Source organism: Leuresthes tenuis, unplaced genomic scaffold, assembly GCF_036924035.1.
Source record: "Leuresthes tenuis unplaced genomic scaffold, fLeuTen1.0.hap1 SCAF_9, whole genome shotgun sequence".
Lineage (NCBI taxonomy): Eukaryota > Metazoa > Chordata > Actinopteri > Atheriniformes > Atherinopsidae > Leuresthes > Leuresthes tenuis.
The window spans coordinates 15564656-15588081 of NW_027325363.1; the positions used below are offsets into that span (position 1 = coordinate 15564656).

At 43.7% G+C, this 23426-nt stretch overlaps 3 protein-coding genes across 4 annotated transcripts; 2 read left to right on the plus strand and 1 right to left on the minus strand.

The window, feature by feature from the left end:
- Positions 1-742: 742 nt before the first annotated feature.
- rilp (Rab interacting lysosomal protein) lies at positions 743-9599 on the plus strand. The gene is made up of 8 exons (XM_072392533.1): positions 743-1337; positions 2880-2991; positions 4479-4600; positions 5605-5790; positions 6308-6477; positions 6619-6744; positions 6834-6932; positions 7399-9599. The coding sequence occupies exons 1-8, from the start codon at positions 1008-1010 to the stop codon at positions 7523-7525; spliced, it is 1272 nt and encodes a 423-aa protein (XP_072248634.1). The 5' UTR covers positions 743-1007; the 3' UTR covers positions 7526-9599.
- A 400-nt stretch (positions 9600-9999) lies between these two features.
- Positions 10000-17183, plus strand: scarf1 (scavenger receptor class F, member 1). Its single transcript, XM_072392534.1, has 11 exons — positions 10000-10243; positions 10570-10631; positions 10759-10860; positions 11708-12245; positions 12334-12552; positions 13267-13395; positions 14366-14472; positions 14565-14676; positions 15047-15171; positions 15519-15656; positions 15777-17183. Exons 1-11 carry the CDS (start codon positions 10146-10148, stop codon positions 16865-16867), a joined length of 2721 nt encoding a protein of 906 aa, XP_072248635.1. The 5' UTR covers positions 10000-10145; the 3' UTR covers positions 16868-17183.
- On the minus strand, positions 16894-22898 carry vtna (vitronectin a). 2 transcript variants are annotated; one of them, XM_072392531.1, is made up of 9 exons: positions 22806-22898; positions 22087-22271; positions 20784-20903; positions 20269-20685; positions 20034-20173; positions 19792-19948; positions 19521-19673; positions 18956-19447; positions 16894-17968 (listed from the first exon to the last, which is right to left on the minus strand). In XM_072392531.1, the coding sequence occupies exons 2-9, from the start codon at positions 22142-22144 to the stop codon at positions 17847-17849; spliced, it is 1659 nt and encodes a 552-aa protein (XP_072248632.1). In that variant the 5' UTR covers positions 22145-22271; positions 22806-22898; the 3' UTR covers positions 16894-17846. The 2 variants fall into 2 exon arrangements, with proteins under 2 accessions (XP_072248632.1, XP_072248633.1); XM_072392532.1 differs by lacking the exon at positions 20784-20903.
- Positions 22899-23426: the final 528 nt, after the last annotated feature.

Here is a 23426-nt window from a genome sequence, read left to right on the forward strand (position 1 = left end):
TGCTTTTATAGCAGTTCTGCCATTTGTAGATGGTTATAGGCAGGGTGCGATTTACCGGTGGGGATCCGCCCCTTCTGGTTTACAAGTCCTACCCTCTGCCGAATGATTATTTTTATCCTCTGTGGGGACAAAATTTACATAGTATTTTCACCATTACATCGTAATTATTAACAATGTATATACTCTATAGCTCTGAGCATATCATCACAGTTTACAGGACCACAACAAAAAATATATACTGTTTTCATAGTCTGACCTATAATCAGATAAACCATTAAAAAAACATCTTGACAGCACATTGTGTTTTCTGTTGAACTGATATCGGGAGAGAATTAAAATTTAATTTCTATTTGACAAAATTAAAAACTATTTTGAGACAATATTTCTGCAAATGCAGTGGTTAAGTTCACGTTCAACACAGGCCTACGTTATGTAGCCTAATGTAAGGTTCATCTACACAAGAATCAACAGTTTTCATACTGTTGTGTGGTCATTTTTCTGAATAAAATGTTTCTAAAAATGACCCCCCCCCCCCCTCTTTTTTTTTTCACAAATTGCACCCTAGTTATAGATCAGAGTTTCTTGCAGCAAATAAACAGAGGAAACCCAGTGTTCACGCTCTACTTGCTGCATCAGTATGCTCGACTTGGCAGGCGAGTTGATGCATGTTTCTGTGCTCGCGTTGCATTGGTCAGAAGTGTAGGAGGATCCTGGAGCGGGTACACGGCAGAATCCAGTCCTGGACTCCAGCCTGGTCGCCCTACACTGCTTGTGTTTTGGTGCGCTGCGATGTAACCGCTTCAGTAAACGTGCTGTTGGAGGAAAAAGCGAGGAAAGTTCAGACATGTTAGTGGCGCGTGTTTCGCAGTGCAAGCGCGTTGAATTGGACACCTACGCAAGCTAGCTCGAAAGTTTTGACATTAATTTTGTCACACGTCGTGCTGACGGGCCAGTGTCGGTTTCGGTAGCAGAAACTGAGCATGTGAAGCGAGTTGTCGGGCTCAGACATGGAGACGCACACCGAGACCATAAGCACGCAGGGCTGCTTTCACACGACTTTTTCGGCTCTAACCGTGGACGATGTCTATGAAATAGCCAAACAGGTCGGCACCGAGGTGGAGAAACTTATCGATGGCTACGGCAAAGAGAGCGTCGAGGGTCTGGTGCCGAAAATGGTGAAAGTCCTGGAGCTGCTGGAGAGCTTCGCCTCCAGGAACCATGCTCACCAGCTGAGGGAAGAGGAGCTGCTGAAGACCTTCGAGACCATACAGCTACAGCAGCAGAAGAAACGCGGAGTGAAAGACAGCGAGGAGGGCTACGATAAAAATGAAATACGGGTACGAATGTGGAGCTTTCACTCCTGCCACCATTTTGTAAACACTACACAAACTGCGTTTTACGCGGTGTACCGTGGGTGTGTTCTAGCTTTAATGCACACAGTAACGTATATTTCTGGCGAATAACAACTACTAAACTGACGGGCAGATAAGGGATCTTTATAGGTAACGCCCCCCCCAAATGTGTTGACAATACTCTAATTTTAGCTGCAAGAAGCTTTTAAGTTGTTTATATTTGGGTAGCTTAAAACGAACACTGTGTTTATTTTCTTGACATTACCTGATATGAACTGTTACGCGGTAACTTGCCATCATGATGATTTATTGATATCAATCCGCCAACCAGACAGAGCAGCCGGTTGCCACTACCCCTGTGGTAAAGTCATCCGCTGAACTGACAGCTACTGCAGCTTAATATGTCATTTTTAACAAACTATTATATACCAGGTACAGTGTAAAGCAGTGATTTAGGTTGTTTTTGGTCGAATTTCTCAATATTATCGAGAAAGAGGCTAGTATTTAGAAGTCACACTGACATTTATCTGGTATTTGGATACTTAAGTAGCATAGTTGCAGTAATAATTTCAATTATTGTTACACGTCAAGCCGACAGCAAACTATTTACCTGCTGGCAATACTCAATGTGGATGCATAACTATGATAGATGAATAAATAGTACTACGCTTAGTTAGTAAACGGAACTGTTCTGTTTTGTTCTGTCTCCTCATAAAGTGAAGATTCTAACGAACCAATGCTGTTGTTCAGGAAAACACACGCGCACAACTTTTTTCCCCCCATTCTGATGAGTTTGATTTCTGTTTTTGGGGCTTGTGAGTTACATGCAGGATATGCTTGTATACGACATGAGGAGCGGACGTCAGCTGCACAGAAAAGATGAGGTTAACCAAAAACAAGTACTTCATGGGCACCACCGAGCTCTGTACAATGAGGGCAAATGTTGATATGAAAGCACCCAAAGCAAAAAAGCAATTTATTTAAAAAAAAAAAAACCACACATTCGCAAGAAAACATTGTCATGACACATTAGATCAATCCATCATTGACTTCAGCTTTTATTGATAGAGGAGTATTACATAAACAGTGTCGTGTTGAGTCGACCTCTGACCCATAACAAATGGTTTTGTAATGTCAGAGTAGCGTTTGTTTTGAAATTCCTGGCTTGATCACACTTTAACTATTGGTTCATGCTGTCGAACTGGCATCGCTGCTCAGTTTTTGTTACATGAAACGCCTTGTCTTACCCTTTATACTTTACACCAAAGTGGGTCTTAGACCTGACATCATTACCCCGAAGTGTTGTTTATGGAGAGGTGTGGCTCTGGGTAATCAGTCTTTGCAGCTGAGACGTTTTGGAAGCAATATAACAGCACATCTGTAAAATCCTAACAACAAAATGACACACACTTTGTTAAATCCACATTCCTGAGTCCATTTGGGATTTTCTCTTGCGCACGGGGCAGTTACATCAGGCCTGGCTCTGAGGTCATGGTTTTGCCGTCTCTCCCTTGTTGCTCTGTGCAGGAGCTGCAGCAGAAGGAGCAGCAGTGGAAGAGGAGGTGTGAGGAGCTTCAGGTCCAGGTGCAGCACCTCCAGGAGGACAGAGAGGAGCTGCAGAGCAGCCATGCACAGGACGGTATGTAAGCTTTACTTCAGTAAACTTCAGTCCACCGTGAAATTATTGTGCTCTGGTTCTTGTGGAAATGCTGAAATTCCACCTAAAAATGGAGATTGTTACCACATTACCATAAAGCCTAAGTGAATCAGTTGGATTTTCTTACTTCGTCAACAGAGTTGAGAGACAAAATATTGATTTTACTCCCGCATAATGCACATTATGCCATTTTTTACAAAGAGAGTTGCATGCTTACTGTTTTTTTTTTCTCACCTGCACTCCAAATAAACAAATCTACCTTCATGCCTTCTCTTTGCACCGTTTTCTTCCACTTCAGTCCAGGAATGGAAAATTTATGCAAATATTTCACCTGTGTCGAGGCTTCTCAGCCAGTTAGATTGCACATTCAAAACAGTGGGTTAGCAGCAGGGCTGTAAGCTGCCGCTAAAAGCGGTCGAGCGGGTCCGCGCTGTGTTTGCCGTGCAGCTATTTTGCTGGGTTCTCGCAATCTCTCAGGCCTCAGAGGAAGACTGTGCATACCCTGTCAACACAGAGAGGAGGCACACCGAAAACAGTCAAGATTTTACTGTAAAACACTGAAGCAACATGAGTAAAGGTGGCACAATTACATTCTCACTTCACGTCAGTAACAATATTTTCATGACAGCACAACTACTTGTGAAGGTGACTGAAAACCTGGCTGCTGTGCTTGGTTTACATTTGACATTTTCTTTTGATATTCTTTAAAGATATAGTGAAACAGAGAATGCTGCGTTCGCTGCGGTTCTCAGACGCAGCTTAGTAATGTGACCCAGATGGTGGAGTCACGCTGCTGACTCTTGTTTTCTTGTGCTGAAAAGGAAAAACACGCCGGCTCAGTATTTGTAGGATTTATTTGACAAGAGGCCACGAGGCAGGTGAGCGTGGTTCTGAATTAATTCTGTTCGTCACACAGCTGAGATCAGGTTCAAATGTTGTGTTGATGGTTCCAGTTCATCAGCAGAGGTTTAGTTTTAGGAGATGACTTCGTCTGCGGAGTCAGTTTATCCAAAAATCTGGAAAAAAAAAACAAAAAAAAAACAACACGCCTTGCTATGAATGGTATCAGTGAGGTAGATTTGGGTTTATTTGCCCAGGTTGAGACATCCACCCAGAGATTTTATCCTCAACTCCACACAGTACAGCAGCGGAGAATAGAGGATTATTTGTGGTATGTTTGCTTTAAAAACCTTAAACATTGAAACGTCTTTCCAAGATAATGTTTTAGTTATATTAGATACTCAAGTCTTCAGTCCAAACTGTTGTACTTTACATCTTTGCTCCTATAAAAACTGTGAACAGGGATTTCTTTCCTAATTCTGTGGCATTATTGCATGAATTGTTTGGAAACTGTCCACAATTGAGTAGATAATCTAGTTATTCCGCGCCTGAAGTCACGCCACAGATTGATTTATAACAAGATCCCAAACAAGTAGTGTTTTCTTTTTGCCCGTGTGCGTGTTTCTTAGATCGCGCTCAGCGGCAGGAGCGGGAGGTGATGCTAAAGCTGAAGCAGGTGGTGGACAAGCAGAGAGATGAGCTGCGGGCCAAAGTCCAGGAGATCGCCACCGTGTCCAAAGAAGTGGAGGCGGTGAGGGCACGCAAACACTCGTGACCACGCGCTCTTACTCATTAACAGGCCAACGTGTATGTTGTTGTCTCCGTGTGATCACCTGATCACAGAACCAACAGCAACAACCCTGTATGTGATCACATGGACAGGCAAACACTAAAATAAAAAATTATGGTTGAACAAAACCAAAAAATTATTTCCTCAAAGCCAAGGTACCCTTTTCACAGGAAAAAAGAACTATTTTAATGTGATTTGCATGCCGTAATTGTTTGTTTTGCGGTCTTTTTTTTGCATATGTTGCCTTGTAATGTACACACACAAAACCACACATTCCTGAAAGGGGAACTTGCAAATGGCCGTGAATGTCAAACACTGAAAGACAGGGAGTGAGTGAACTATCAGGGAAAGAGGGCAGAGATGATTCACATAGTTACCAGTTGAAGATTTCAGACAAGTCAGGGCACTGTTTTCACCCCCACACAGCTACTGTGTGTGTGTGTGGAGGTATGTGTGTGTGTGTGGAGGTGTGTGTGATCTGGAATGATTGTTTGCACTCGTTTGTGTCAAGACACGTATATCACATGATTTAAACAGCAGCCAGAACTGGGTGTGTTTGTTAATGCTTAGCTTTCTGCTCCCATTTAGTTGTCCTAAATGAAAGGAAAAGAAAAAAAGACGCTGAATCTTCAGCTGAGGAGGGAATGACCTTTAGGTGACCGTGGACTCTTCTTGATTTTACTCATCCAATATAGACGCAGTATTTTTTTTCGTCAGGATAAATGCGGCATTTGTTTTGTTTGTTATGTAGTTTTGCTCCCCTCTCCTCCCCCCCAGACCCCGCACATAAAGTGGGTCGACCACTCCTCCCCTGCTGCTGTGGTCGGACACATTCGGCCAGAATGACTCTGACCGCGGCGCTTTGATTGTCGCCGTTTGCATAGCTGCGCAGAGAAATTGAAACCGTTTTTGTTCTTGCTTTGCTCTCACGGTTCGGGTGTGTATGTGCTTGGATGTTTGTGCAGCTCCAGGAGCAGTTGGAGCGCTTCATGAAAATGAATGCGGAGCTGCGACACAAGCAGAATGCGCTGGGGGCGCAGCTGAAGAGCGTCGTGGAGAGGAAGGCCGACATGGAGGCTGACCTCAAAGAGAAAAACCAAGAGATAGAAAAACTCCAAGCACAGCTGGATAGTACCAACAGCAACAACCCTGTATGTATTCCTCCCCCTCCTACAAAAAAAGCGTTTAATTAACTGTGTTTCCTTTGATTTTGTGGCCTGAGAATATGATAATGTACTAATAACATGTTCTGTAGGTAAGAGTACGTCCAATTTATGTTATGAAAAATCAGCATTCACTGACCTGCGGGTCAAAAAGATCTGGGAATTACAATCTTATGTACAAAAAAGAGTGGACGTACAGTGTAAAATCCCCCCAAAAATAGAATATTGTGATCCAAAACAATACTTAAACTGCTCCTGTCCCTACTTTTGAAACGTTTTGCTTTTGTCAATACAAAAATGAACAAGTGATATTCGAAAAACAATCATTTCCGATCATTTCTGAACTGTAAACTGGGCTCAAACGATGTGCAAATCTGTTTGGTTTACATTTGTAAGGAAACGGGCTGTTCAACCACGAATGATTAACATTTCTCTCCTCACAATGAGCCCCCCACACAGAGTTTTGTGGTTTGATGAACCTGCTGACTGTCTCTTCTCCTTTCAGCCCAGTGCAAGTCAGACGGCAAATAAGTCGAGCAAAAAGTCGACGACCGACCAGAAGGATCCTGATCAGCCATGCTTCACCAAGAAGGAGGTGCGTGACATCCTTTTTGAGAGGAATGAGCTGAAAACTAATCTCTTCCTTGTGCAAGAGGAGCTTAACTACTATCAGAGGTGAGTCTAGTGTGTGCGTGTGTGTGTGTGTGTGGACATTTTAGTTTAGATTCTGGTCTGCTGGTTGTTGGATATGTGGGTTGTATAGTTTCCTGCCACTGATACATGTAAACATTAGTGATGTGTGTCGTGTTTCTGCAGGGAAATCTTGAACGAGGAACGATGTCCGGGATTCCTTTTAGAAGCTGTCCGCTCTGCCATCAAAAAGAAAAGAAAGTTGATTAAGGCCAAAATGCTCGGGATTCCTGTTAATGACTGCAGCAGCAGGTCTGCCAATGGATTCCACATATCCGGTATTCCCGAACAGGTCTATGAACATGTTTCCAAGGTGAAGAATCTTTACTTTTTCTCTCCAGTGATGAGGAAGAGAGGAGTTCTCTGTCTGGGCGGACAGAGGTGGACGGCACAGAGGTGGACGGGACTGGCAAACCAGCAGAGTCACGGATACGAAACCTGTGAGTTCTTCTCTAAGGCTTTACTGCTCTGCACCATTTGCTGTTTTTATTTCGGTGTCTGTCCCTGCATATTATTTGCGGCTGTGTAAATATCTGATTTCCTCACGTGCCTGGGTTGAAACTCTTGATTGAATTGTTTCGATTATTCAGGCATGTGATCCAATGAAAGCGCCGTTAGCTCTGCCGAGCATCGGCTGAAGCACGATGGTGATTACGTGTAGAATCGGACGAAACATGCTGGACTTTACTACATTAAAGGCAATGTTAAATGCAAATGATGAGCAGCAGCATGGAAGGCCCAAACCCAGCCCCTATTAGAAATAAAGCAGAAAGAGTTGGACATCAGTCTCCCTCCACTGACTCTGCCGCTGTCCTCAGATAGCCTCTATTAGTATTCTATATTTAGCTGTAATCCCTGACTACACATCTGACCTCAGGCTTGTCTCTTTCACTCTGTCGGCTGCAGCTTTGGCTTCCTGACGCTGTCGGGGAGCTTCAGGAGTCCCACCCACATGAACAACTCCGCCTCCAGCTGGGAAATCCTCGGAGAGGCAGAGCAAAGTGAGGAGGCAGAGCAGCGGTCCTCCTCTTGAGCTCGGTACCAAGTATGCGCTGTGAGATTTCTTCAGCTTTGTCAGTCACAAGCTTGTACCAGAACACGCGGTTGTGGATCAGGGAAACAATTATTAGGACACATGGATGCAAACTGCATGAGAATCGAGAATGTGGGAAGGATTTTTACTCAAATCCTTCAGTTTTCTCACTTCAGTGTCTGTTTTAACCGCAGTTATCTCTTAATATCGCCCTTTCTAAATAAGAGGAAAACCCCTGAACTGTAATTGTACAGTATAAATTGTACAGTGTATTACAGTGTTAAGAAGAACACTTTTGGATTCTTCCTTTTGTAAGATTCAGGTTTTAAAGCAACAATCATGTTATTTTTCAAAAAAAGTTTTATTATTCATAGGTATTGAGAAACAGAATTTTACACACAAATATTTATGTACAACCTCAGGCTTTTAGCAAAAACCAAAGATAGCAAAAGTAAAAAATCCTTCTCCGCACATGTTTTACTTTGTTTTTTTTTTCCTGGTGGAAAATTAATCTATTTCAGGGGAAATTTTGAAATGTGAGTGAATGACTCTGAGCACAGAACTGCACGCAAAAAAGTGAAAGGACACATCTTCAATACATCACTCATAACCTTTCACTGTGTTAGAACTCTAGATGAAATGTGCCAAACTAAATGAAGAGCTGTGGAATAAGTGTTTTCATTTGTGTGGTGGAAATTTTAGGAAGGCACAGAGTCAGTTATATTCTGAGGAGATAAGATGCTTTTAATAATATCTTGCAAGAGAACCACACAGTACAAAGTACAGAGCTGCTCTGACCACTGAGGCAAAAACAATTCAGTTATAATGCAAAATGTTACGTCATCGCTCCTTGGCTATAATTGAGTGTTTTTATCTACCTTACCTTTCTAGCCCCAGCCAAGGTTAAACTGACACAGCTCCACGTACCATCTTCCCTACCTATCCTCCTTAAAATGCAGTTTTATCATATTATGAGCACACAATGCCCTCAGGTAGAAAGAGAAAAACGGGATATGTTGGTGTCTTCCAGGAGGTCATCTACAGGTCATACACAGTAACACTCAATACAATGCATATAAGAATTAATTTTCCATTACAATTTCACAATGAACAAACCATAGATATTCAGCATTTCTTGGTTCCCCATTTAGACGCCCTAAACTTGTACTGTAATGTAGACAAAAATCACAAATCCTCCTGCTGTTAAGGAGGCTGTGACTTGACAAGTGATTCTCCAATGGCCTTTATGTTTTGACTTTCTCCATCGTATAGATTCATCTTCCACCAGCAGGGAAAATAAATGAATAGAAGTGAGAAGAGCAATTTGAGGCAGGGAACCCATGATGACACGGGATGTCCCGGTTGCTCCCTGTTGTGATATGAAATGCAGTACAGTTCATCTCTGTTCCACAAGAGGGCAGTTGCTAGTTTTATGAAAATGAAGACATTTTTCCTCTAGAAAGGATCCTTTTAACAACTCATACCTCCACAGGGAAAAGTTGAAGCCATGTGTTTGCCGAAGTATTTCTCACAAGCTGAATCACTTTATGCACAAGGAAAGAGAAAAGCTGCATCTATAGAACCAGGTTCTTCCATCATTAGAAATGTATTTTCTTCACCTTCAGTCATCGGTCTGTGGACAGAGCCAAAACGTTTGGTTTGTGTGTGTTCGATGTTGTTTCCATCTCTGTGTGTTTGGCCGGAGCAGCGGCCTGAGCAGGTGAAACTATATGTCTGCCTCCTCGGACACTTGTGAGATGGATGAGGAATGTGTTTGGTGTTTTTTGGCCTCATGAACTCCGGCCGACATGTTTGTATGGGGCCTTCGCATTGGCTGTGTCCAATCCCTCCTCTACCAGCACTACTCAGACAGGCCAGTAGTTACATGTTATTGAGGGACAATAAAAGACCTCCAGAGAGAATCATCTTCTTTATATCTATTTTTGTAAGAACGCTTGTAACATTTTTGCTGATGACACATTTAAGAACTGACCCACCGCTCTAAAAAAAAAAAAGAAAAAAATAAGCAAATGTTGATTTTCTCAGATGTTGAAATTTCAATGAACTACATTAAACTTACATACATACTGAATTGAATGTGTCAGTGTCATTTTTCCTCATTCATGAACCAAGCTCATGTTGTTTCATTTCAACATACATTTTCTGGGATCTCAAAGTTCTCATGTGACTCTTGCACAACTTGTAAGATATGACGAAGGCTTTCTTCCTCATCTCCTGTAAGACGTCAACAATAGATTCTGGGAACAAGGTGCACACCAGAGGTGTGTGTTGGTGTTCGTCCGTGCCCTACTTGTGTGTGTGGCGAGTTTGGTGTGTTACTGTGCGACCATCCTTATAAAGCTCTGTGTCTGGCTGAATAGAAGGAAGTGGCTCTGACTTCCCCAGGAAACGGGGAGAGGAAACCCGGAGGCTTCGACCTCTGTGGCTGCACTGGAGCCACAAGACGACTCACCGGAGAGAGAGAGAGAGGGTGGAGGGTGGACAGAAAAGAGAGATACTGCGTCTCATTGTGCTCCCCTCTGGAAGTAGCACAAGTTGAGGGGGAAAAAAGGCAGAACACTAAGCATTTTTGGTTTCAGGTTGTAGACTTTGCGTAGAGATGAAGTTTCTCAGAGCTCTGAGTGCTCTGCTCTGCTGCTCGTTGACCTCTGCACAAACACTGGATCCTGGAGGGAAGAACGTCTGCAAGGACACAAGGTACGCTTCACCTTCACCTTCACTCACACCTGAAACACTTTTGTTTTACAGTCAGTTAATTGTGTTACTGGCTGAGGGTTTTTTGGTATTCCCGGTTTAATTGATAAAATCCGGCTACACAAGTTCTTGTGATTTGTTTTAGTGCCATGAGATTGTGACTCATTAAGGAGTGTTGGGGTCAATAGTTTAAGAACAGGCTAAAAGCTTTCTTTTTTTTTTTTTCAAAGCCTATTTCTACTGTTTGCTGCTTGTTTTTAGACATCAGTGTTTTATTTGAAAAGGTTTCTGATTTTTCAGGCTAATTCAATTGTGTCATGAATATTCAGGGACCCCTCCACCCTGGTCTGTTGCTCTGGATGGCATCAACAGGGAAAAGAGTGCACTATACGTGAGTTCATGTAATCTAATGGCCGGCAGTCTGAAGAAATGACGCTGTTATGTCCTCCGTGTTTGGTTTCTTGGTTTCTCATTGACTTGCATGCTTTGTGTGTGTGTGTGTGTGTGTGTGTATATAGCTATCTGTGAAGGTGAGCAGGCCTGTCTAAAGAATGAAGTTTGTTTATTTCCTGGAGTGTGTCGCTGTCCACCTGGCTACTATGGAGCACAGTGTAAAACACGTGAGTTACAATGAACAAGAGCAGCCATTTGGCATCAATGAACATCATGTGAAAGAAGTAATCATTGAGGATCTTATTGGATAGAAAATATGAGAATCTAATTTATGTAAATGTCCTCTCTTTCATAAAGCCAGAAATGGAGGAAGAAATATCATCAATACATTATAAATATGAAGTAAAAATAAAGTGATGAGCAATCTCTCATATTTTTAGATATTGCCAGGAACAAATTGAGACGTGAAAACATAAATGGAAATACAGTATATAAGGCAAAAACACAGGTCATATAACTCTGAATTTCACAATTTGGAAAGAGCACCTCAGTTCTTCAACAGAGCCTGAATGAGAGGTTGTTAGTTGTTGGAAAGGGAAAAAAGAAGAAAGAAATAGGAGCTTATCCCAGCTGTCAGATTAGGGGAGGTTAAAACAACTGTTTGACATCATGGCTACAAAAACAAACCAATTCTTCATGCTTACAAAGCAGCACAAGGGAACAAGTATTCAGACCCGTTGTCATATCACTCACAGCTGAAATATGCTACTTTTGTTGTGTATAAAAACACACTGCATCTACTCCTGTAAGGTGTCTTGGAGATGCTTCTACAAGTCATTAAACGTAATTAAGAACATGTGTGTTCATATAAGGTGTCACATTCATGATGTGTGGGCGAGAAAATTTCCAAACGACAGTTTGGCTATTTTAACCAATAACTAATGAGGCGTCATGGTGGAAAATTGAGTTAATCAATTTGAATTAGTCTGAGAAAAAGTATAATTAACATGAAAGGTTCTGAAAATGTCTGATCCACAATGTTTATATCTTCTGCGTGTGTATATCTGCCACCAGGATGTCCCACTGAATTCTGGGCTCCTGACTGTCGTCAGGTGTGTCAGTGCTACCCAAATGGCCGCTGTCATCCTGTCACTGGTGAGTGCACCTGCAACCCCAACCGCTGGGGTCCGCTCTGCCAGTACACCTGCAAGTGCACCCGACATGGCCACTGCCACCCCATCTACGGAAACTGCACCTGTGAGGAAAGCTGGTGGACGGCGACCTGCTCCAAGCCATGCCTGTGCTCGGGGGGGTCGAACGGCACCAACTGTGACCAGCAAACAGGCCGGTGTCAGTGCCGCAGGGGCCACTGGGGGATGAAATGTCCCAACAACTGTAACTGCAACCAGTCGCCGTGTATTCAGCGTACCGGTATGTGTGAGTGCGTGGAAGGCTCGTGGGGTCCCAGCTGTGACAAGAAATGTAACTGTGACCTCACACACAGCAGATGTGACCCGAGCACAGGGCAGTGCCTGTGCAGCCCGGGGTACCAGGGCGCCTTGTGCAGTGAGCCCTGTAAGGCTGGGATGTACGGCAGTGGGTGTAAAATGAGGTGGGTATGTGTGTAGGTAAAACACCTGTTTGCCTCCACGATGAACTTCTGCCTCATTTTCTGACTTTATTTTCCTCCTTTTTTGTAGTTGTGGTCATTGTAAAGACAAACGGCCGTGCTCTGCCACTGATGGCGTGTGTGCTGCCTGCGAACCCGGCTGGAACGCCAGCCGATGTGACCACCAGTGCACGCCTGGTTTTTATGGTGACGGCTGCAAGAATAGGTGTCCACGATGCAGGAATAACGAACCCTGCGATCCACAAACTGGCAAATGTCGGCGCTGTGACCCTGGATGGAGCGGACCCAGGTGTGCATGTCTGTTTAAGGCAACCATGAGCAAAATAAATGCCGAAATAAATAACAGAAACCATACAACCATCTACAGTTGAATGGAATCCAGATTTTATTTTCTGGTGTGTTCTCAGTCTATTCTCTCAGTCGATGTTGATATAAGCGCAGCCTACAGTGTTCTACTGAAAGACAGAAAAATTATATCATCAGATTAATCCTTGAGGTTACCTTGTGATGTGTGTGCAAAATATCTGGTCCCAGCTCTTTTTCACTGGTTCACCTTTACTCACGAAATTGCAGAGATTCATGAAGTCATGCTTCATAGTTATTGCTGGCAGAGGTTGCGTGACCCTGTGTCGAGATTTGGAAGCTGTATGCACAGCTGTTTGTTGGAGGTTCGAACATCTGTGAGCTGACTTGAAGTGCACACGGACGATCCAATCCAGTAGAGAACAGATGATGTGGATTTGGTTTGAAGGCTTAAGTTGCAAAATTTGCATGTTGTTTTGTCCATATGTGTGATAAAACCCTTTTTTTTTTAAATGTGCTCATCCAAAACTTCTCATCTGATCCTTTAAGAGTTAAAGTCTGGATAAATGGTGTCTCATACAGTGTATGTGTCAATACAAATGTTTGAGACTTGAGAATTATTTCCACCTGGAATGTCCGTAAGTCCTTTATGTGAGGAACAGCAACACATAAACAGAGATTTTTTTTTGTCTTTGTCCAGGTGTGAGGAGGCCTGCCCTGACAGGACGTATGGAGACGGCTGCAGCTTCCTGTGCAGCCCATGTTTCCATGGTGACTGCCACCACGTGACAGGAAGATGCGTCTGTCAGCCAGGCTTTCAGGGAGAGAGGTGAGCTGGCAGGTCAAGGCTCTAATAAATGCAGCGTTTATCCACGGATAGCATGTTGGTTTTTACTTAAACTCACACACACAAACAATTCAACCGGCCACCCAGAGTCCCGTTAATCTAACTAACTTTGTTTGGAGAATTTGAAACAAAGAAAAGAAGGAAAACCTAAAGTGGGACTAATTCACTCTGTATTTTAATTCTCACTCTAATTTTGTTTCGTTAAAAAAAACCTGAAACTGTAGCAGATTGATTAGAGCCTTTATTCCCAAGGTTTGCTGACCCTGAAATATGTGCAACAGATTTGTGTAGAAATCTGAAAACTGGGGAAAAAGCTTTAAAATGTGCTCATATTGGTTTTAATCACACTGTTAGCTGAACAGTCTCCACTGTAAAATAAACCCCCAAAAATGATCAAAATGGGCCGCCCTACAAAAACAATCAGAAATGTAATCTCACTGGAAAATAAAAGCTAAAGCTAACCGGCCAAGTTTACATGCCTCGTTACATTGTCCAAACGGTTAAAGTTAGGGCTTTTACCAATCGTATGCTGTAGCAGTAACTGACTTTGGCTCCAAAGCTCTCAAATATCAAACCTATTTTCTTCCTATTTTTGTTTCTTTATCGCAGCCTGTTAACTGACTGGCTGCTGGTCTATTGAAATGCATTCAGAGGTCAGAAATGCCCACCGATGACCTTTGGAGATTAAAAATGAACCGAAAAGACCTCCAGACTTTTTGACATATTTTCACATGTTCTAAACCTCATCAAGGAGGTATTTCGTACAAAGACGGTTGTATAAATTCATGCTTTGGCAGATAGCTGTGAGCATTACCTCTACTCAGTTTGGGAGTTTATGGTTAACACTGTTGTAATCCCTATAATTCGTCCTACTTTTAGATGTTCAGTACTAAAATAGACCATGATTCACACACAACCCTCTCTGTTTAATGTCATTCCCTGTATTTTCCAGCTGTAACAGCAGCTGCCCTGCCCTGCAGTTTGGACTCAACTGTTCGTCTGTCTGTGACTGTGGCGAGGGCGTCAACTGCCATCCCGTCACTGGTGCCTGCCCCAGCAGTATGTTCACCATGTATATTCATGCATGTATATTCAGCTATGTGCGCACGAGCCTGAAGTTGATCACGTGATCTGTAATGTGTGTCTACCAGGCGGTCAAGGAGCGGTACTGGCTGGTGTGCTGGTTCCTTTGCTCCTGCTGCTTCTTGCTGTACTGTGCTGCTGTTTGTGCTGTGGAGGAGGTCCTGCTGATGCCAAGAACAGGTCTGCTCCCACTCTTATCCATCATGTTCACTGACCACCAAGTGGAAACCAGATCGTGTGCATTTCACTGAGTGAAAACAATTTCTGCTCTGCCACACTTATGTCTAAGTTTCATCTTTAGTCATTATATCATCTCTTATCACACTCCCTTACTTGCTTTATTTAGGTTCCTGTCTCTTTAAGGCCCCCTCCCAGTCCTTGTCTCTTGAGGATGTAATTTAGTAGAGAAAGAAAAGCGGGGACTAGAAATGAGGATTTTTGTTAAATTAATCTATTCTGTGGGAGAGAATAACTTTCTTTGCTGTGGGCTTTTGACTTGCAACAAAAGTGGTGAAATTCTTACCATTTGTGTGAACCCACTTCCTCTTAGTGCGACTGTAGCTGATGGTGGATTGTCGGTGAGGATGAAATATCACGTCTACAGCGTCCTGGCAAACATTGGCGCGGCCCTCCCCTGCATCTCTGACTGGTCCTCTGGGCTGCCTCGAGTCACTGGTCAGTACATCGCACAGTATTCATACTACTCTTTTTAAAAGTGCTTTGCAAATGGAGAACTATCGCCAAACCACATGCTCCGACAAAGACTGCATTCATGCAGGGGAAGTGATAGTGACAACGGGGTCTCCTTGGTCTCTGGAAGAGTGACTGCATGAGTTACAAACTAAGTGTGAATTCAGTAACTGTCTGAAAAGCAGGGCTGTGTGGAGTGTCAAAAATCCTTTACCTAACTCTCTTTGACTCATGTTTTTTTTAAAAAAGCCAAAAACAAGCCTTGTGTGGACTGTGTTCAGCATTATTTAAGATATTCTCTAATCAACCTTTTATGCCTCTCATACATGCAGTATCTCATCATGACCCAGAGCTGACTTTCAACCACAGCTTCATTGAGCCTCCGTCCTCCGGCTGGGTGACTGAGGGGTCATCCTTCGACAGTGATGAGGAGGAGGGAGAGGCTCTCTACTGTGTCCCTCCAAGAGAAGGTAGGAGCAGAAATACTGTTGAACTAACTTAACATCGCCCCCCTTTGGTAGTGAGCAGAACTGCTACCTCAAAATGTCCTCTGACATTGTTCCACCCTCAACTCTCTGCCTCTTTGACAGACATCCCGGCCGTGGTGGGTGGAGAGTTCCAGGAGATGAGCTCCAAGTGTAACATGTTCTTAGACCCGTCAGGCTTCAGCAACGAGGACATTACCTCACCCTTCAACATCCCTCGGACCTCCAGCATCGCTAAGTCAAAGCGACCATCTGTGTCGTTTGCAGAGGGCACCCGCTTCAGCCCCAAAGAGAGACGTGGCTCTGGTCAGGACCTCGGGGCTCCCCAACGCAGCAAAGCTAAGACGCCTTGGGGGGTTCTGATGCTGTCCACCCTTCAAAGTCAGGGAGGCACTGCTAGAAGTGGGGAAGAAGATGGAGCAGAGGATGAGGAGAGGGAAGATGGGGTGGATGTCCAAGTGACAGACAATAAGGAGTCGAGCTGTGAGGGAGGGGGACAGGAAGTAGACAGATCCCCACCCCGGGCGACCGTGGGGCCATCAGGACGAAGACGGACGATGTCCAACACAACTGGTCATAAAGGGACCCTCGCCTCAGCATCAGAGGCCTCACATAAAGTTACCACAGTCTATGTGACGGTGGGTAAGGCCGGTAAGCCCATAACGAAGACAGAGCCAAGCTCAGAAGGGCCTGTTCAGGCCATGCTGCGGAGACTCGGCAGCCTCCAGAGACAAAGGGAGCAGGATTCTGGCAAGTCAAAGCCAAAGTTGCCTGAAGGGATCACCAAGCCTCCCCGGAGGAAGTTGGGAGCTCGAGCGACTGTGTGGGAGCAGGGTGGACCACCCGCAGAGGAGCCTGGAATATGTAAGCCTGTCAGGAGGAAGCACAGTTCCCAGAATCCCTCTGACACAGCTGGTCCAGATGATGCTCCACCATCAGAGGGCGGCACTCGAAAGCGACCGCTGTCGTCCATTCTGAAGAGTTTGCCAGAGGCGGCCCGAGCTGACTCGGGCTCAGATCTGAGGGCTGAAGGACACTCATGGCAGGGTGTTGATGCAAATGAAGGGCAAGTAGAGAGCAGCTACCTGACTGTCGGACATGCAGGAGACACCACCGAGATAATCGCCAACGAAGGAGCCGTGGTGAATGTGAACGATGAACCCTGCTACGAAAATGTCTTGATTCAACATTCATAACCTCAGAGAAACTATGTCAGCCGGTCTGATAGTAAAACAACTGCACGTTTATTACTCTGAAGTCATAAAAGAACGATGGTGCTTTCACTACAGTTTTACGGGGGTGCGGTTTACATGACAAAACGTCTTAAAACACAACAGCTTTCAGCGTTATTGATATCAAAACTGAGACTACAGATCTTGTTATCACTGTTATCTGGTGGGTTACTCGGATAATACCACTGTTTGCATTGTTTTTATTTGCTTCAATGACACTGTTCTGCTTCTCACATTAGAAGGAATAAAGAGATATAAAGGCACATGACAGAAATATCCTCACAGCTGTGAAAAAGGTGTGTGATCAGAGTGTAGCGAACTGTGGTGCTGCACTGATGGACAAAACAATCCGTCAATGTGTGTTTTGATGCGACTCATCCTTCAAACATCTGCAAAATGTTTCTGGGTTTGTTTTTACTTCATCGACCTTCTGTCAACGTTTCCTCGAGCATGAACCCACCTGCCGTTTATTCTGTCCCTCACGCACGAAAACCCCCATCAAATCTTTAACGTTTTTTTTTTGTCATTCATTGTGTATATGATAAGGATGAATGATAAGAAATGAGTAACATGTAGTGGATAAATGGTCTGAAAAACACGATTACAACACCGAACAAAGCAATGTATATTTAAAAAAAAAAAAGTTGACTCAGATGCAACTTTCTCTCTCAGGTTGCTGAAGCTCTTTGGCTGTCTGAGTTGAGGCTGTTTAGACTGTAGTTGCGTTTGATAAAGTTGGTCAGCTCATGAAATGACTGTTCAGAGAGTCAGTCGGCTGAACTTTGGCCATGTTGACTTTCACTGATTGCCGATGTTTGCAGCTAGTGGCGGGTTATAAACATGTATGACACACTTTTTACTCACAGACTGTTTCTGTGAAAACGACTCATCGGTTACACACTTATTTATCCACAAAGAACACAGAAATACATTCAATCTGGAACTACTTCTTCTCTCCTCCGGCGGTGTCTGAACAGCCGAGCCAGTACTTGCCGATGGATCTGGGGTATGGCGGCACGGCGGGATCGACTCTCTTAGTCCTGAGGTCCACTCTGTAGTATTTATCTAGAATACACATTAAAGAGGGCAGTCATTTAATCATTTCTTTTCCGTTTAATTTCAGTAAACATTATTTGGTCAACTTCTTCTCGCGTGGACTCGTTTTTAACAGATCAAAACCCTGCCTGTGTGCCTGAATCATAAACCAGAATACAGAAACGCGCAATAAGACAGTGCAAACAGGAATTTCCGTGATTTTAGTCATTTGCTTCTTTGTCATGTGGACAAATGCAAAGCATGTGAAACTCGTCACTTTAATAAGTCTGCTGTGATGAGACAGACGGAGCGCGAGGGATGATCAAATTAGCTGTAGCCTCCTGCAGCTGCCTGCCCTCTTCATCATCAGTTTGTCTGAAATCTCTCTGTGTACAGATATGACCCGAGATGACTTTTTGTTGATTTCATCCAACTAAAACTGAAGTGTTGAATTTAACGTCCTGAGACATGTCACGAAGATAATCCATCATCCTTGTATGACCATTCAGTCGTTAACGTGAGGATCACAAATGGGCGTGCTTTCTTTGGAATGACGGGAAAACCTGGTTGCACCTTGCAGTCATGATGTAGCTTCGTAAATCTGACCAAATTAATGTCCTCCTTTGGATAATGAAGTTAAAATGGATTTGATTGGATTAGAGCTCCCATGAGGCTTTGGCATCATGCCAGTATGACAACAATTGTTAATTACTTCTTATGTTCTTTTTTGTGTCATTGTATGTGGTTCTGTAAGCTTAATGCTGAATGTTCCAGCTCCTCGCCGGACAACTATTATGTTAAAAAATGCTTCAAGTTTTGCTCTTTCAGCACTTCAGATGAAATATTTGAAGTTTTGGTCATTTCAACAAGTCACCCTGGGCCATGAGAATATGTGATGAGCTCATTTCTTTTTTTTTTTTCCCCAACATAAATATGAAACTAATTTACTACACAGTTTTATGTCTGAATGTGTAAATATCATTGTTGTAATGTAGGAATCTGCTCCTGCTCAGTTACCTCCTTTGAAGAAGAAGACGCTCTGTACGGGCATATCCCCCTGGATCTGCCTGCCATCTCTTGAGTCGTAGTTGCCTCTGTTGTTCTGGTTGTAACGATCTCTCCGCCTGTCCTGGTCCCAGTCCTGGTCCCATCCTCTGTCATATCCTCTGTCCCAGTCTTGTCCAAGCCTCTCCTCCATTTCCATCCTCCTCTCTGCCAGTCTCAGACCCATCTCCATACCTCTCTCAGCAAACTCCTGACCCATGTTCATCCCCTGCTGTGCCATGGACCCCCAGTAGGGCGAGCGGTTTCGCCTCCTCTGACCCCACTGCCTGCCGTTCTGCTGGCCCTGCTGTCGACCCCACTGCTGGTCAGGCTGGTAGTTGTGTTGGGGTGATGTTGACCTCCAGGGAGGAACGTAGAGTCTACCAGCCATGGCTGCATTCACCGGTGACTTGAGGCCTTTCCAGTCTTTGTTAATGAAGTGGTGCTTGTCATGATGCTGAGGCACTGAAGAAGTTGAAATAAATTAAGATGCAAGCTTGCATCCCCTACAAACAAAGTCTGTAACAACTCGACTTACTGTCAGAGAAGAGCTCGCTGAAGAAGCGCTCGTAGTTGTTGTAGTAAACATCTGTGTAGTGCCTGAACAATGTGGATGGAGACCTTTCAGACATGGTGACACACTCCTCATGGGATGGCTGGTGCAAAAACTCATACACGTAATACTGGTCCGCTGACAAAAACAACAATATGGAACAAAAACTACTGTCAAACTTTTGAACCTGAGCAAATATCCCAGAATAGTGCAGATATGGCTGGAAACATATAGATGAAATAATATGGGGCCACACATTTGAAGAAGAAGACCTTCTCTTTTCCATGGTGACCGGGAGAGGGCAGGGCAAACGCCGCGTCCACATAATCAGGAATCTTGTCAAAGCCCACACTGATATCTCGAGGATAGTCATCTTCCAGCTGGCCATCGTCAAACCTCCAGTACTTGTTTCCCTTGATGAAAGATCGGACACGTTTAAGCATTACATTATTTGAGGCCTGACATTCAGTTAACTGGTAAAACGTTCTGTGGCCTCACCTTAAAGATGTAGGTCTTCCCCTGACAGTTCATGCGTGTGAATGCGGCATCGATCGGCCCGCTGATGCCCCACACGTCTTTTATGAGCTTTGGGTAACCGGGAAGCACCGACTTCTGGTCCAGCTCAAAAAAGTACTCCCCTGCAACAGACGAAGGCTGAAAGGTCATAAACGAGAAATCCCAAGAGGTTGTAAAACGCCAGTAAAACTTTGGGTTGCATCAACGTGTTACGCACCTCTGAAGGCGTAGGTGGAGCCATTTTTAAGCTGCATGAAGGAGTCAAAAGGCCTGCCGCTACAGACCTTAGCGTCTGGGTCTGGGGCTGGCGTGGTGGGAGCAGTGGTGGGAACAGTGGTGGGAGCAGTGGTGGTCTCAGCGGTTGTAGGAGCTGCAGTCGTGCTGGCATCCTCGAGTTTCACAGTGTGTGAAACCGGTGACACTCTTTGACTTATTATTAGTGGGGGTCTGGTCATTTGCAGAGTGGACTCTCTCTGTTGATGCAGTCTGCGGTTGAAGTCTGGGATGGGAGGAGGGGTGAACGGACGGCTGGTGACTACAGGAGACGAGTCGCCTGCTGAACGTCCAGGAGATTGAGTCGTGCCTTCAGACGAGTCATCGTCATCCTCTGCAAACACAAACGTGTCTCCACGAGCTGAAGAGAGTACAACAGGGATGTCAACATCCTTCTTTCTCTCACATTTACCTCGTGGAGCGCTTCACAACGTGACTGAGGATTTGGAGGTTTCTTACTGATCATACCACAGATGGCCTCAAAGTCAGAGCAGCAGGATTTGTAATACTTGCACATGGAGTCACACTGGCACTTCTTCTGAGAGTCAAAGCCGTTTTCGCAGCGGTCCAGACAAGACTCTTAAGATAGAATGACGGATTTCATTCACTTTATTTTTTAACTGCCTCGGTCATTAGTCATAATTCTGAGGGAATTGATGTTGTTTGATTGATAAAGTTAGATATGATTGCAGATCCAATGAAGCATTCATAAATGTAATTACAGCTGAAGATTTCTTGGTTAATTGATCAATACATGGCGACATAACTGTTAAAATGAACATGTTCTAGCTTTATAAGCATGATAATCAGCAAACTTTAATTGTTTTGTAGGATTTCAGAGGTGAATTTATTTGGATTTGGACACGTTGTGATTCCCTTTCCACTTGTTTCCTAAAATTGTGAAGTGAAACAAAAGGCAAAATCGTGACTCTTGCCTGTTAGTTACAAACAGAGGACAGTTAACGGTGATGTCTATTTTCACACATAAATAGTTGATTCAAATACAATTTCTTTGAATTTTTACAATCCGTATCTTTGAAGGAAGTTTTCCCAAAATGAGATTTTTGCATTCTCATCCATAAATCTCCATATGAGACACTAAACCTTCGAAATTTTATTTCTTCTAATATTTTGAAGATTTTCACAGATAAATTGTGTTTGGATCTAATTCAGACACAATTTCTCGAACAGTTTCTGACTTTTTATGGCTGCTGAGGATGTTTTCTGATTTAGTGTGAGTTAAAAAGAGATCGATGGTCTAACGTTTCATCAGAACATACGAAGAATTTTAGGAAATCTATCAAATTAGCACACATTCCTATAGACCATTCCCTTATTTATTTAATTAAAATCCTCACATATTCACCTGTAGAGTCTTCTCGTGACTGTAAACATTAGCAGAGTTTGGACTGCTGTTCAGATCTATGTCGTTTGAAGACATCAGCTGAGGCACTGGTCACTCATGAACAATTTTTAATGCCTTTCCCATCATGGTTGGCTACAGAATTAATTAATCACAAACATAATCGTCTGATTACATGTTAGGATATTTGTCAGTAGCAGCGCTTAAAAGTTACCACACAGATTAAATAAATTAAAACTCTAATGAGTGAATTTTGTTAGTAGAGCTTACAGCTTTAACACGTACAGTAGTTGCAAATATATATAGATTTCAGTACATTAACAAGCCAAAAGTCTTACTGGCTCGTGATAAACTAAAACTGAAAGATGAATAAAATCAGATTTTTAATGTAATACTCACCTTCTGCGACGAAGGCCTCAATAAGAAGAGCGAGCAGCAGCACGCCACACAGCCTCATGTTGCCTCTGTGGTGTCAGCAGCCAGACTGAGAGACTAACGATGGACCATGCGCTCCCAGTTATTGGAAACATGTGTCAGTCACCCTAGCTCCCTTGTTTACTTTAATCTCATTTGGAAACCGCCTTCTACTCGAGCAAACAAACACAGCGAGAGAAAGAGATCAATAGGAAACAAAAGTTGAAGACTTCACAATCCATCGACCTCTGACCAAATTCATTAGCGTTTTTACGACACTCAAGTGTTTGCACAGCAGTGGATTTTTTTCTCTTTACAGTTTACTCAATTTGCAGAAATAATTATGTGTCTTTACTGCCCGTGTTAAACATGAGTTTAGCTTGCTGTGTGGCGTTATTCTGAGGCCTCACAGAAGGCTGCAGCACACACTACTTAGTGTGGCTCTTACAACAGTGCAACACAAGCCGACAACTCAGGGACAATCCCACAGCTGTATTAAAGCATGTGACTGCAGCCTTAACTTTTGTCTCTTTGTGCATGTGTTTGTAGACCCGCCAAGCTTGAAGCAGAACAGATGAACGGCTCCAGAGAAAAGCAAAGAACCAACAAACATGCAGACAGACAGACAGACATTCCTTGCTGCTTTGAGAATTAATGCAAGTCTTTTACCTCGCAATAAAAAAAATAAAAAATAAATCACGCACCTTTAGGCATCAACACCAGGCTGACCAGAAAAATTGCCGGGCTGCAGAATCTCCGACAGATCACTGATGACCGTCTTTTTGCCACAAGTATATCAATCACTTCTGTTCTGTTTGCAGTTCAGGGGGGTCGTCACATGACTGACGCACAGTGGCCACAGTGGCACAGGGTGAGGAGGTCAGCTGACACATACACAGGGTTAAGGTAGGAGGTCACATGGCAGGAAAACTATATATAAGGTGCCTTGCAGTTTGCTATGTGAGGTTTCCCAGGATCAGGTAGGAAAAAGATACAATACAAATCTTTTAACTTCCTTACTGTCATTTTACCGGCTTGACTCGCTCTCCTGCAGTCATCCATGAACAGCCCTTCTGATTGTTGTGGATGATGTTGAGAACATTCCTCCAGGTCATTGTGATTTGAAAGGTAATAACCAGCATCATACTACCGCTTTGTGAAATATCCATTGTCAGGGTTAGTTAGGCCAGATCACCTAAAGATAGTCTGCATCGAACCTGCTTCACAGCAGAGGCCCCGGACCTGTTAATAAACGAAGCAGTGGTGGGATGGTGCAGCTTTTACTGCTGTGCAATGTTGCTATTCCTTCTCAAAACTCTTAAAAT

Excerpts from the sequence above, each read along its gene's own strand:
- rilp (XM_072392533.1), top strand. The coding sequence starts at position 1,008 with ATGGAGACGCACACCGAGACCATAAGCACGCAGGGCTGCTTTCACACG. Across the intron at positions 5,791-6,307 it reads GTACCAACAGCAACAACCCT|CCCAGTGCAAGTCAGACGGC; the intron begins GTATGTATTCCT and ends TTCTCCTTTCAG. Across the intron at positions 6,933-7,398 it reads GAGTCACGGATACGAAACCT|CTTTGGCTTCCTGACGCTGT; the intron begins GTGAGTTCTTCT and ends TGTCGGCTGCAG.
- scarf1 (XM_072392534.1), top strand. The coding sequence starts at position 10,146 with ATGAAGTTTCTCAGAGCTCTGAGTGCTCTGCTCTGCTGCTCGTTGACC. Across the intron at positions 12,246-12,333 it reads GGCAGTGGGTGTAAAATGAG|TTGTGGTCATTGTAAAGACA; the intron begins GTGGGTATGTGT and ends CCTTTTTTGTAG. Across the intron at positions 12,553-13,266 it reads CCTGGATGGAGCGGACCCAG|GTGTGAGGAGGCCTGCCCTG; the intron begins GTGTGCATGTCT and ends GTCTTTGTCCAG.
- vtna (XM_072392531.1), bottom strand. The coding sequence starts at position 22,144 with ATGAGGCTGTGTGGCGTGCTGCTGCTCGCTCTTCTTATTGAGGCCTTC. Across the intron at positions 20,904-22,086 it reads TGAGGCCTTCGTCGCAGAAG|AGTCTTGTCTGGACCGCTGC; the intron begins GTGAGTATTACA and ends TTCTATCTTAAG. Across the intron at positions 20,686-20,783 it reads GGCCATCTGTGGTATGATCA|CTCGTGGAGACACGTTTGTG; the intron begins GTAAGAAACCTC and ends TACTCTCTTCAG.